Raw genomic sequence first — 15054 nt, 5'->3', positions numbered from 1 at the left:
AAATGGGACAGTATTCCTAGCTTTATAAAATTTAAGTCTTGTTGAGATAACACGATAATAATTTAAAACTATGAAGATGATATTAAACCTGTATAATTACTTAGGAGTCTGTTAGTTTTCAGTGCAACTTTGTTTTTAGAATTGGTCTCATAGGGATTGTTTTGTTTCTGTTTTAGAATACTGGTAGGGTACACTTTATATCTTTTATGAATATCTTTTAGAATGCTCAATAATTTTTGGTATTTTTTTAAAGATGAGGTCTGTATGTGATATATTCGAGTGTTCTTGACAACTAAATTACACCAAAGAATTATCTATTCTAATTTTTACCTGAAGATTTTGTAGTAAGAAAAGAGGTAGCTATATTAGTATACTTATGGTTGCTGCAGGTAGAGATGTGTTAAAATGTGAGAAATTGAGTTAAAGGACAGTGGTAGGGTACAATGTTAAATAGGTTTTAAATGAGATTTCTATATACAGTGTTCCTATTAAATATTAATCAAATATTAATTAAACATTATACATATTTGTAGAAACTATACATACATATTTATGGAAATTTGACAAGATAAAAATGATCTAAAGAATACAAAAATCACCTTATAATCCTATTCTCCAGAATTAATCATTGTTTGAAATTGTCTTTTCTTTCTTTTTTCTTGGTGGTGTATTAATCAAATTATCACACAGAGCAGAACTGTCACTTAGAAATTTTGTCTGCTGCCTTAGCCAGTTTGCCTCGTGATTAGAATGTTGGCCCTTAGACTGAAGGGTCCCGGGTTTGATTCTGGTCAAGGGCAGGTACCTCAGTTGTAGGCTTGATCCCTGGCTCCAGTCAGGTGTGTGTGGGAGGCAACCAATCAATGTGTCTCACATTGATGTTTCTCTCTCTCTAAAAATCAGTGGAAAAAATATCCTTGGGTGAGGATTAACAAAGAAATTTTGTCTGCTAACAATTTCATTGATGAGCATTCCCAAAATATGTCAGTTGAAGAGATGAACCTTTAGGTAATTATTATATATTTATTTAACTATAAAAACTAATGAATGCTTTTAACTTCTAAAAAACAGTCTTCTAATACATAAAGATTTTATCCCACTCTCAGGGTAAATGCTACTAACAGGTAGGTGTATATCAAATGTTCTGCTTTCTTGGTGGAAGAGTGTGTGTGTGTAAGAGAGTGCATAAGGATTTGCCTCATTCTCACTTATTATGAATGTTCTGTAGTATGAATGTGCATAATATACTTGACTTTTTTTGGGGGGGGGGGTTAATTCTACCCACGGATATTTTTTCCATTGGTTTTTAGAGAGAGTGGGAGGGAGGGAAAGAGGGAGGGAGAGAGACATCAATGTGAGAAAGACACATTGTATATTGATTGGTTGCCTCTGGCTACCACCCCAACTAGAATGGGGGAATCAGACCTTCAACCCAAGTACGTGCCCTTGACCTGGAATCAAACCCTCCACCCTTAGGGCGGACACTCTTAACAATGAGCAGTGCTGGCTAGGGCTTGATCTTTTATGTTGATAGACATTTATGTGTTGTTTTTTTCAGTACATTGTTTTGCACATGTAGGCTGAATTTTGAACATCCTTTTACATTATTTTTTAGTATAAAAACATTTCTTTGGGATGGATTCCTGGAAATGGAATTGCTGGACCAGAGTTATGCACATGTTAAATTTGAGGAATACTCCCAAGTTTTACTTTCATCAAAAGTGTATAAGAATGCTGTTGGAAATGGTCAGTCATCTTAGTTTTTTAAATCTTTTAAAGATAGTGTTTTGTTTTGGTTTTCAATTTTCTGATTACTATTGACATTGAGTAAATTTTCATGTGTTTTTTTTTCATTTTGCTTTCTTTTGAAAATCCTGCCCCGGCCCAGCGCCATGCAGCCTCAGGTCCCTGCTTTAAGGCTCATTATGGGAACTCGGCCTCCGCTGTGGGCGCAGCCATCTTGACCGGTATGGCGTGATGGTCAATTTGCATATTCTCTCTTTATTAGGTAAGATAGAGTTAGATAGATATGTATTAAGAGATTTATTACAAGGAATTGGCTTACACGGTTCTTAGGACTGACTAAACAAGTCCAAAATTTGTAAAGCAGGAAGGGAAGATCTCAGGTTGGAACTGATGGTCACATGCTGTTCTCCATAGGCAGTCAGGAAAGGAAGATCCAGGAAGTGAGAGCAGTTGTAGACTCAGCCGCTATTTGGGGTCTGATTTGCTAGGAATAACCCATTCTCTTTAAGAGTTGGACTAGGTCAAGCTCACTAAGGATGACTTTTTTTAGTGATTTGTTGGTGTTATTTATATTTATGGATATTCTTCACAGTTCTATTTGTTACATATATTCTCTGTCTGTTTTCAGTATTTTCGTGATGTAGAAAAATGTTTTTGTATAATAATAAACAACGTATCTCTCTCTTTTGCCCAATCCATTGTAGAGTGGTGAATAGGAATAAGATAATGTTAATAAAAGCTTCTTTGGAGAAGGGAAGAATAGAAAGTAGACAGCAGTCATGGTTCATATTAGTAATGAAATCCATCTAGGCAGAATACTTTGCCGTGGCAACTGTGTAAGTTACTTGTTTAAACTCTGATTTTGCTTTATGGGGGGGATTGACCTTTTGATTATTATGTGTGGCCTTGGCTTTGTTCTTAGGTGATTCTTCCTTGTTTATCATCTTCTCCCCCCCCCCCTTTTTTTTTTAAATATATTTTTACTCTCAAGGGGCCAAAGAGCCGCATGTGGCTCGCGAGCCGCAGTTTGCCGACCACAGCCCTAGGTTAAAGTCAACTGATTAGAGACTTTAATTACATCTGCAAAATCAACCCCACACTAGCACCTAGATTAGTATTTGAATAACTGAGAGAAGGTATTTACAAAATGGCTGCTATTCTCCTTTCTTCTTGGTTAGCCTCTTCAGTCTTCAGTCGTCTTTAGTCTTCAGTCGTCTTCAGTCTTCGCTCGGGCAGAGCCTTCAGTCTTCGCTCTGTGTCTGCATATGTTGGGTTAATTTGCATACTCATCCTGATTGGCTGGTGGGCATAGTGGAGTGACACCAATTTGCATATTACTCTTATTAGTGTGGATTGATTTCAGAGAGGAAGGGAGAGATAGAAACATCAATGATAAGAATCATTGATTGGCTGCTTCCTGCACACCCCCCACTGGGGATTGAGCCCACAACTCAGGCATGTGCCGTTGATGCAACCTGGGCATGTGCCTTGACCAGGAATTAAACCCACAACTTTTCAGTACATGGAATGATCCCCACCTACTGAGCCACACAGGCCAGAGCACAAACCATCTTATTTTTAGTTGAATTGATCTTTCTGGTTGTTCTTTAAATAGCCAGAACATATCAGTATTCTGAGTTTTTCTAACTGCTTTTCTTAGAGGTACATTTTTGTTAGTCATGTGATATGCCGGCTAGGCAAGAGTTTTAATGTTTTGCTACTACATAACTGAGGTTATTAGCTTTCCAGCCTGAGTTATGTTTCTTTGCTACCTGTCCTCTAAGCCTTATCAGAGTTTTTAGGAATTTGTTATACTAGCCCTCCATTTCTGTTCTGTTGTTAAAGTATAGGATGGGTTGTTTGAACAGAGAAACTTTAACACACGTGTGGTTCACGCAACATAGATTATGTGATACTTGAACCTGGGACCCTTCAGTCTGCAGGCCGATGCACTGTCCACTGAGCTAAACCAGCTAGGGCTGTTACCTTTTACTACATCTGAAGTAGTAGGCATTTAAGAATACGACATTCCTAAGAATTGGACAACTTTTGTAGCTTCCTACCATTCAGTATAGATTTAGGGGCTGCAGGGTTAAAGTTCAATCACAGGTTTTCATAGCCACTAATATAGTTTGTTGGTAAACAATTTCAAAAGCTTCATAGATTTCTATTGTCTGTACCATGTGACAATAACTATAGCAATATCTTTTTGTTGTAATTTTTGAAAATTTCATTCTCTCTTACTAGTCTCTGTGCTAGGCCTGTTTCTCTCTCAATCTCTTTCTATTACCTGCCTACCTTGAAAGTATCTGAAATAATAGGCTTGAATAGTTGTATCAGTTAGGATGTATTGAAAGAAGTAGAACAAGAAGAAGGAGGTTTATAATAAGACTAGTGGCCCAATGTACGAAATTCGTGCATATTAAAAGGGGATTAATTAGAGGAAATATTTTAATACAGTGGGGCCTTGACTTACGAGTTTAATTCGTTCCGTGACGGAGCTCGTAACTCAAATTACTCGTATGTTAGATCAATAATGTGGCTCACGAGCTGCAGTTTGCCGACCACTGCTCTGGGGTATAGTCCTCAGGTCACATGTAGATCTAAGATTCTGTTTTGTTACATCACCCCTTAACTTGTGCTGTCCAATGTGGTAGCCATTAGCCACATATGGCTATTGAGCTCTTGAAATGTGGCTAGTACAACTGAGGGTCTGGATTTTTAATTTTATTTAATGAGATAGTCACATGTGGCTAGTGATTGCCATATCGGACAGCGCAGATATAGAATATTGTCATCACAGAAATCTTTTTGGACAGTTCTGCCTCAGGGTATTATCTTCATCTACAAGGTCTTATGTGGCTCACCAGTATCACATCTATTTTTTCAGCTTATTATGGGCCAAATTGTCTTCCCTCAAAATTCATGTTGAAGCCCTAACCCCTGGTATCTCAGAATGTGACTGAATATTGAGATAAGAGTGTTTGAAAGGTAATTAAGGTTAAATCAGGTGATGTGGGTGGGCCTTAATCCAATTCGACAGGTGTCTTTATAAGAGGAAATTTGGACATAGGGGGACGCAGCCTCAGAGCCCCCGTCAAGCCCCGCAGGGTCGGGGGGCGCAGCCTCAGGGCCCCAGTTAAACACTGCCGGGCGAGGGGTGCAGACTCAGGTCCCCTGGCTCAGTTTTGGGTGGGGGGCGCAACCTCAGGTCCTTCGGTGCACGCCAGGTAGGGGGCGCAGCCTGAGGTCACCCAGGCCGGGTATGAGGCATGCCCTGAGGCCCTTGTTAAGCCCTGCCGGGCGAGGGGCGCGGCCTCAGGTCCCTCGGCAGGTAATCTGCAAGCCAAAAGGAGAGTCCTCAGAAGAAACCAAGCCTGGTGACATCGTGATCTTGGACTTCTAACCTCAAGAACTATGAGAATAAATTTCTGTTGTTTAAGCCACTTATCCTGAGGTATTTTGTGTGGCAGTCCTCGCAAACTAATACCCAGCCCATGTGAAATAAGAAACAGGTGAGCACAGATAGCTTCCTTTTAAAGGAATTAACCAAGAAATTGAAAAAACCACTTCTTGTTATATTACACTGGCCAGAACTTAGTTATATGTCCATAGCTAAGATTTTGTTTTGCTATGTGACCATTATACCCAGCCAGAGCTTGAGAAGTATTTTAATGAAAGAAAAGGGGGAGTGTGGATATTGAGGGATAATGTCTTAAGCTGATGTAATTCCATTGTGTGGGTTTTTTTGTTTTGTTTTGTTTTTTGTTTTTGCTAACAATACAAGAAAAAAAAAATCACTCTGCATTTATGAAACAGTCTTATTGGCCTGGCTTGGCTCATGTGTCCATTCCTGAACCAGCCACTGTCACTAAGGAAAAAGATGCTTTGCTTAAGGCTATGTGTTACATGCTGTTAAGTTGGCTCTGACTCCTGGCAGTCCTATGAATGAATGAGTGATAGCTTCAGTGTTTCCTGTCTTCAGCAGCTCTGCTCAGCTCCTTGTAGACTTACTCCTGTGGCTTATTTTATGAAGTCAATCCATCTCATCTCATATTTAGTCTAGGTCGTATCTTCCCACCCTGTCTAGGAGAGGTCATTTCCACCTGGGCCTCATGGGATGGTTTCCCAAAGAAAGAATTTTTCTATTACCAAAATGTGAGGTGGAGGAGTGGGAAGGGAAAGGATATTGGACATAAGACCTCCAAAATATACCTTGAAGCTTCCCACTTCTCTCCAGCTTGGCTGTCCTTGCCCTAGTCCAGGCTATTATCTTACTTGGATATCATAGTAGCCTCCTAATTTTCCCTAGCTCTCTTCTCTCTCTCTCCATATTTCATTTTTCATGCAGCAACTAGGCTAACCTTTCTGAAATATTACTCATTATTTGACTTCTCCTGCTCTTAGAATAAAACCCAGAGTCCTTAGTATGTAAGACATTGTATGGATGATCCTTCTTACTCTTCTATGCTCATTTTATATCCTTTTCAGTTCATTTGCTATCTTTTAGTCACCTTCTGACCTTTCTGTTCTTAGAACATGCAGACTTTCTCACTTGGGGTCTTTTTACTTTCTTTCTGGGATGTTCTTCCCTTGGCTCTTTGTTTCTACTCTGCTTTTAGGTTTCAAATTAGAAATACTTTCTTTTCCAGGATTGTTGGAAGAAACGTTTCCCCCCAGTGCCTCTTCTCTTCCTCAGTCCTCCACTTCCATTTTATGCCTGTAACTGGGTAAACTGAACTGGAGTGAGCCAAGCTTTATTAGTATTATATACTTTGTGGAATCTTCCCTGTTTCTTAGCACTTAGAGAGGGATTTGTGGATGGTGGGAAATGTCAATGTTTTAACATTCCCACATTCCTAACAGCCATTTGTTTATTTCTCTGTACCAATTTTAGTTATTAGGTAGAACATTTTGAAATTGCTTTGTTTTGTGCCTCAAAAGTTACCAAATATCTGATTTCATATTGTTCAACCTAATTTGTTAGCATGCTTTGATGTCTTAGAAGGCAGTTCTCCCTCATTGATCATCTTCGTCAAGACTTTTGGATATTGTAAATTTAGCTTGTCAGATAGCTTTTGTAAATTACTGTAATATATGTCCATTGAGATTTTGATTGGAATTACATTAAAATTTGGATTAATTTGGGAAGAAATAGGTATGTATCCGGAAACATGGCATGCCTCTTTTTTTTTCAGGCCCTTCATCTGTCTTTAATGAACTTTTATAGTTTTCATATAGGTTTTTCACATTTCTTGTGAAGGTTATTCTAGATTATTTTTGTAGTCCTTATTGCTATTTTGAATGGTATATTTTCTTCCATTACACTCTTTAATTAGTTATAGTTGGTGTATAGGAACCTATTGATCTTGAGTATATGGCCACTAACCTGAATTCTCATGTTAAGCCAGTTTAGTCTGGGTGTGTTTTTTTCTAACCTGCTCAATGATTTTGTCTTTTGTCTCTTTTTCAACATTTATACCTCTTACTTGTTTTTCTTTTATTGCATCAGTTTTGAACACTCCCTAAATGTTAAATAAAAGTAGTAGTAGAGGTTGTCTATTTTTCCTTTGTTTATTGGGAGTTCTGTTGTGTCACTATTAAGTATAATGCAAATAGCTTGTATCAATTTAGAGTATCTCTATTAGCTTACTACATTATATCAGAAATATATAATGAATTCTATCAGATGTATTTTTGGGATCTATTGAAAGAGATATTTCTTCCCCTCTTCCATGAAGTCTGTTCATATAACTAATTGCAGTAATAAATTTCCTAATATTAATGTGTTTAAAGTACTCAGTATGGTATTACTCTTTTAACACACTGTTAGATTTGATTTTGTTAACATTTTAATTTGTATTTTCTGTTAATTTTATTCACTTAATATTAGATTTTCAAAGTTATTGGGAGAAACTAATTTCCTTCCTTACATCTCATAAAGATTTTATGCTTTATAGATTCAGTTTATATGCATCATATTTACTCTTAATCTTACATGTTATATTTTAAATTGTATTTACCATGGAGAAGTTAGAAAAGAGTTTGATCAAGTGCTTTATCTGATCTCTTGATAGTGTAGTGATTTTTAAGTGGTTTATGTAATTTGGTTCATATCTCTTATTTTTTTAATGATTAAAAAACTTAATTGTGATAAGCAACACACATAAAATTACCATTTTAACCATATAAATGTACAGTTCCTATTGTTGTGCAACAGACCTTCAGAACATTTTCTCTTGCAGAACTGAAACATTATACCCATTAAACAACTCCTGGCAACCATATTCTACTTTCTGTTTCTATGAATTTGACTACTTTTAGATACCTTGCACAAGTATAATCATACAGTATTTGTCTTTTTGTGACTGCCTTATTTCACTTAGCATAATGTCCTTAAGATTAGTATTAAGTGAGCTGTCTTTGGATTTGTACATTTCTACAAATACTATTAGGGCAGGACCTATAAACTCTATGAATAATGTTTTAGTTCTTTTGCATTATTATTCCAGTGTTCTTTAGTTTTGTTTCCACGTTTTAAAAATATATTTCAGATAAACTGGTAATATTTTAAAACCGACGCAGTTGTTATTCAGGCAGTGCCTGAATAAAATAAAAGAGCTGCTATAAGATCTGAGGTAGATGAGTTTTAATTCTATTATAGGGATGATAGATCTTTTAAACCAAACCTATTCTAAAGTATGCAGCAATGATACTAAAGTGTGACTGGTGTTTTATTTCTGCTTATTTTAATTCATCTATGTGGGAGGAATCTTAAAGGGAGATTGCATTTTTTTTCTGTTTTTATTAAACATGTAGTAAATGTAAACTGTAGAAGAAGAAAAGCAGTAAGAATTGAAAATATCCCTTATTTTTTATCCCAAGGTACAGATTTTAAGTGTATATATTTCATGCCCCATTTTTTGCATTTTCACATATATATCCCCATGCATATTTTTGTAAACAGATTTTGTTTTGTGTTAAATGGGGTCATGATAAAAATATTCTGAAGCTTTCTTTTTACATTAATAGCTCATCATAGACTGCCCATATAAATACACGTATAGGTGGGTCTTCTTTTTTTTTTTTTTTTCAAATATATTTTTTTGATTTTTTACAGAGAGGAAGGGAGAGAGATGGAGAGTCAGAAACATCGATGAGAGAGAAACATCGATCAGCCGCCTCCTGCACATCCCCCACCGGGGGTGTGCCCACAACCCAGGTACATGCCCTTGACTGGAATCGAACCTGGGACCCTTCAGTCCACAGGCCGACGCTCTATCCACTGAGCCAAACTGGTTAGGGCGTCACTTATAATTCTTGAATGAAGTTGTCATTGGAGTTTTTTGCAGTCAGGAACAGTTTTTACCTTTTTTAGGTCGTGGATTTTAGTTCGATTCTAATGAAAATTATGGAACTGTTCTCCCCCCCCCCAAATGTACTTAAATATATACATAGAGCATTTTATAAATTGTTTCAAGAGGGTTATAGAATTCTTGAGGCATAGGTTTATGAACCATGGATTATGAATCTCAGGTGAAGATTACTGGATTTCATTTTATTCATTGAGGAGTTCAGTGACCTTCGTGCTTTTTATCAGCTCCAAAAATAAAAATTAAACAACCTTTTCCCTACCTATGTCCCAATAATCACACCAATAGTTAACGGAATTTTTCTTCCAGGGATTGCCACTGCATAACCATTCAAAGTGTTGGGTTTTTTTTGGGTAATAGTAGATTAGAAAATTTTAAATCTCTACCAACCTTCCCTTCTTCATTCTCTTTGTAATCTTGCCTCAGAAAAGAACTAATTAAGAGAGAATTATATTTTATATTTGCTTTCCCCCCCTAGTGGTATGAAGACTACCTTATGTAATGGTAAGATGTACTTATAATAAAGTTTACATCTATTTATTCACTATATGTTTAACACCAAACTATAAAGCTTTAATTTCATTTTTTCAGGTTTATTTTACAGTTATTGCCCTAACTTTTCTTTTAAATACAGTAGATTGAGCAAATTTTGTTCTTTTTTGTGTATGTCATTTACTGATTTTAGAGAGAGGAAGGGGAGAGAGAGAGAGAGAGAGAGAAAGAAAGAAAGAAAGAAACATGGATTTGTTGTTCTGCTTATTTATTCATTTGTTGTTTTCTGAATGTGCCCTGACTGGAGATCAAACCCACAACCTTGGTGTATCTGAATGATGTTCTAACATTCTAACCATCTGAACTACTTGGCCAGGAAAGCAAATTTCTTTTACTTCCTTTCTTTTGAACATTGCACTGATATTGCTTAAAGATTCAATTAAATTACAGTTCGGAAAGCAGGAACAGATATTATTATATTAGTCAAACTACTACAAAGAGGAGAAAAAGGACCTCATTATCTCTGTAACTTTAATGTATGTTTGCATGTGTGTGGGGAAGGAGAGGTGAAGATCCAACTTAAACATGGATAAATCTAGATTTGAATAATGTCATCAGTACTGTTTTTCTTTCAATATTTTTAGTCTTTCCTTCTGTATTAACTTTATTTTCAGCCAGGCAAAGATGGCTGCAAAGGAGAGGGGGATGGGGTATTCTAGCCAGACATGGGTCATGTGGTCACCCCCATGGTAGTTGCAAAGAATCATCTCCACCCAAATCACATGGAATATTTTTCCTACAGACAAGAGGGATTATGTGACTAGAAAAGGGGGTAGGGAAAAAAACATGTTGAGCAGTAAAATTATAGTTCATCAGAGGACCAGAAATTTTGAAGATAGAAAGTTCACAGGAATGGATTAACAGCAAAATCTTAGAGGAAACTGGAACCCAAGATAACAGAGGTAAGCTCAGGTTTTCCTAGGAGAATCTCAGAAAGGCTCCATGCTTGGAATCAACAAATACAAAGAACAGTAGTGGGCAATCTATCTAAACTAATAAAAGGGTAATATGCTAATTAGGCTGGGAGACCTTCCAGACGTCCTTCCGGACAAAGCCATGGTGGGCGGGGTTGAGGCAGAGTCGGTTAGGGGCGATCAGGCCAGGAGGGAAGGGCAGTTGGGGGTGATCAGGCCGGCAGTGGGGGGAGGCAGTTGGGGGCAAGCAGGCCGGCAGGCAGAATGGTTAGAGGCAATCAGGCAGACAGGCAGGCAGGTGAGTGGTTAGGAGCCAGCAGTCTCGGATTGCGAGAGGGATGTCCGACTGCTGGTTTAGGCCCGATCCCTGTAAACTGGCAGTAGGACATCCTTCGAGGGGTCCCAAATTGGAGAGGGTGCAGGCCAGGCTGAGGAACACACCCTCCCCCGTGCACAGGCCAGCAGTGGGGGGCAGTTGGGGGCAAGCAGGCCAGTGGGGGGAGCAATTGGGGCAGATCAGGCCTGCATGGTGGGCAGTTGGGGGCGAGCAGGCCGGCGGGAGAGGGGTAGTTGGGGGCGAGCAGGCCAGCAGGCAGAGTGGTTAGGGGTGATCAGGCAGGCAGGCAGGTGAGTGGTTAGGAGCCAGCGGTCTCGGATTGCTGCTGGTCGGACATCCTCCGAGGGGTCCCAGATTAGAGAGGGTGCAGGCTGGGCTGAGGGACACCCCCTCCCCCATGCACGGATTTTGTGCACCGGGCCACTAGTTGGGTAATAATCAAGAATTTTTAAAAGAATTCAAAGTGCTAGGTTAGGTGGGCCTCCTTCCTGCCCTTTCTACAGTTTAAACAGCTCCAGTAGCATTGATGCCTGTCCTTGGGCCTGAAGTCTAAGATCCGATCTCTTAACAACGTAGACCAACAGTTGAGTAGGACAGCTACTGAGATGTTGGAACCTGAGAGAAGCAGAAGCACTAAAGCATGCTACTCCAGAGAAAAAACAATTTTGGCGGTACCTAGCAAGCTCAACTTCGTGTCCAGGTACCTTCATGTGGCCATCCCTATGGTGGTTGGAAAGACTCACCCCACCCAAATCACATAGAATATTTTTCCTACAGACAAGAGAGAATATGTGAAAGAAAAAGGGGTGGGGGGAAAAGCATGTTGAACAGTAAAATTACAGTTCATAGTCCACTACAGGTACCATTAGAGAACAAGAAATTTTGAAGAAGATAGAAAGTGTGCCTTCCTCTGTGGTATCTGCTTATCCATATGCCCTGTCTGTTTAAATAGTATACATTTCCATTTAAGTACTACATTTCCAATTGGGAAAAGAAACCTGAACAACCTCAGAGAAAGCCCACATTGGCTTCCTGTACTCTCTAAAGTAATCTTTTGTGTACCAGTATAAACAGGGATAATCAGACAATTGAGGAGAATCACATGGAAGAGGACTAAGATAATAAAAGAACAATTGACCTCAGATATAATTCAGAAGAAAACTTCAAAGAAAAAATACAATTGTATTTCATTTAAGATTTAAGAACGTGTTGTAATGATTAATCAAAGTTTCACTGCAAAGGGGGCAGAGAACCAGAAAAGATTCAGAAAATTATAAAGAAAAAATGTAATGGATGGGCTAAATCAGTGGTCGGCAAACTGTGGATCGGCAAACCGCGGCTCGCAAGCCACATGCGGCTCTTTGGCCCCTTGAGTGTGGCTCTTCCACAAAATGCCGGCTCTTCCACAAAATACTGACTTCTGTGCATGGGCCATGAAGTTTCAATTGCACTGTACGTGCGCGCCCACAGGTGCTATTTTGTGGAAGAGCCACACTCCAGGGGCGAAAGAGCTGCACGTGGCTCGTGAGCCGCGGTTTGCCGACCACAGGGCTAAATAACAATTTAGCATGAATGAAGACTGATTTGTTGATTTGGAACTAAAAAGGAACTCTGCGTGTGCAACAAAAAAACAAAAATGTGGAATAAAACAGAAAATTAAAGAGGTATAGAAAATACATCACAAAGTCTTCACATCTGTAAATAAAAGTTCTTTAAGCAGAGAACAGGAACAATGCGATGGAGAAAATATTGAAAGAAACAACTGAAGAAAAGTTCATAAACTGGAGAAAGATAATGTATTTCAGATTGAAAGAGCCCATCTAGTACCAAGCAGGATAAATGGAAAAAGATCTACATCTAGACACATCTGGTAAAATATCAGAATTCTAAGGATAAAAAGGAAATCCCCAGTTATTACCAGAGAGGGAATGTATGGAAAATCAAATGACTGAGTTCTTAGCAACCTTTTCCAGAAATTGGAAAGTTGCATAGGATATGTGTGACTACTTATATGTAGTATGCATAATTATTTCTTGATTGGCTTAGATTCTTGATTTGGTATGTCAATTCCTGAATCCTTTCCATGATTCTTTCTTTTAAAGTTTATTGTTAAAAATTTTGATATATGGGAAAATTCTGAGTCCGTCCTCCTGCCAGTGCCTCTAAATAAGATGACATTTTCTCTTGATGTATTAAATACCTGGGTTTGAAGCCTGGCTTATCCATAAGGAGGAAGTGATGTGGTTAATAAGAACCACAAATACTGGAGGCTGGGTGTGTCTCCTGGAAGAACTTGAAGAAAGAAGATGGAAAGAGAAATGATCTTTTAAATTCTTTTAAAGAAGGAGCTGAGCCCGGCTGGTGTGGCTCAATGGATTGAGCATCATAGGTTTGATTCCGGTCAGGGCACATGCCTAGGTTTTAGGCTTGATTCCCCAGTGCTGGGTGTGCAGGAGGCAGCTGGTTGATGTTTCTCTCACTGATGTTTCTATCTCTCGACCCTCTAAAATCAATAAAAACATTTTTTTTTAAAACAAGAAAAGAAACTGATGCTATGGCCCTAGCCAGACAATATTTGTTGAATGAAATAATTTTATTTTTATGCTACTTCAATTTAAAGGCAGGTTGGCATCCTGTTTATGCTTTACATAGGTAAAATGTTTTTTGGAAACTTAGTTTTAGGATTGTTGCATCAGAAACAGAATTGTTTGGGAAGCAGACTTCTAATTGTATGTTTTTAGATTTGATTTTTTAAAATATATTTTGTGATACACCTTTAAGTATTGAAAATGTAAACTGGAAAAGATCCTATGACCTAGGTATACTATAATAATTCTACTTAAATTATAGTTTTTTAAGCAAGCTGGAGTGCTAAAAAAATCAAGTTATACAAATGGCTACCTTTAAAATAAGTTAATTATGAGAACTACTTTAAGCATTTTACTGGAAATTGTGGAATTTGTATAAGAGGGAGATGGTTTCCTCAAGCATACAAGAACAAATTATTAAGTATAAAATGATGTTTGGCAGGTCAGATACGCTTTTAAGCACTTTATAAGCTACTAGAGGCCTGGTGGACGAAATTCGTGCATGGGTAGGGTCCCTAGGCCAGGCCAGCGATCAGGGCCATTCAGGTTCCCCGCCTCTCTGCCTCCTCCTTCCCTTGCTCCCTCAGCATCTTCGCCGTTGCTGGTCACCTGCCATGTTCTGCGCTGCCCCCTGGTGGTCAGCGCACATCATAGTGAGCAATCAAACTCCCAGTCTCCCGGTCGAACTCCAGAGGGGACACTTTGCCTATTAGCCTTTTAAATATGTAGACTAGAGGCCCGGTGCACAGAATTTGTGCAGGGGTAGTGTCCCTAGGCCTGGCCAGCGATCAGGGCCAATCTGTGGGGCAACTGGTGGGGCAACCCGCTCACCAGCCCCGCCCCTTGCCACTGCCACCGGTTGCCTCCCTCTGTGGGGCGACCGGCGGGGCGATTGGGGGCCCCTGCTGCCACCTGCCTTGGCCAGCCTGGTGCCGCCCGCTCGCCAGCTCCGCCTCCCACTGCTGCCACTGGTCACCTCGTTCTGTGGGGCTACTAGTGGGGCGATTGGGAGCCCCCACTGGCAACCCCAGTCTCCCGGTCGAACTCCAGAGGGGACACTTTGCCTATTAGCCTTTTAAATATGTAGACTAGAGGCCCGGTGCACAGAATTTGTGCAGGGGTAGTGTCCCTAGGCCTGGCCAGCGATCAGGGCCAATCTGTGGGGCAACTGGTGGGGCAACCCGCTCACCAGCCCCGCCCCTTGCCACTGCCACCGGTTGCCTCCCTCTGTGGGGCGACCGGCGGGGCGATTGGGGGCCCCTGCTGCCACCTGCCTTGGCCAGCCTGGTGCCGCCCGCTCGCCAGCTCCGCCTCCCACTGCTGCCACTGGTCACCTCGTTCTGTGGGGCTACTAGTGGGGCGATTGGGAGCCCCCACTGGCAACCGCCTTGGCTGGCCTGGGGCCTGCAGGCTGTGGGCAGCTCCTGCATTGAGCATCTTCCCCCTAGTGGTCAGTGCATGTCATAGTGATGGGTCATTCTGCCGTTTGGTTGATTTGCATATTAGGCTTTTATTATATACTAGAGGCCCGGTGCACAAAAATT

At 39.9% G+C, this 15054-nt stretch overlaps 1 protein-coding gene across 1 annotated transcript in view; it reads left to right on the top strand.

The window, feature by feature from the left end:
• The first annotated feature begins 1587 nt into the window (after positions 1-1587).
• Positions 1588-15054, top strand: part of ANKRD17 (ankyrin repeat domain 17) — a 163520-nt gene continuing 150053 nt past the window's right edge. The window contains 1 exon segment of the mRNA XM_014529477.1: positions 1588-1746. Coding sequence (XP_014384963.1) covers positions 1636-1746 — 111 coding nt within the window. The 5' untranslated portion in view covers positions 1588-1635.

This window comes from Myotis brandtii, unplaced genomic scaffold (genome assembly GCF_000412655.1).
Source record: "Myotis brandtii unplaced genomic scaffold, ASM41265v1 scaffold681, whole genome shotgun sequence".
NCBI classification, from domain to species: Eukaryota; Metazoa; Chordata; class Mammalia; order Chiroptera; family Vespertilionidae; genus Myotis; species Myotis brandtii.
This window is presented reverse-complemented; position numbering and strand designations above follow the sequence as displayed.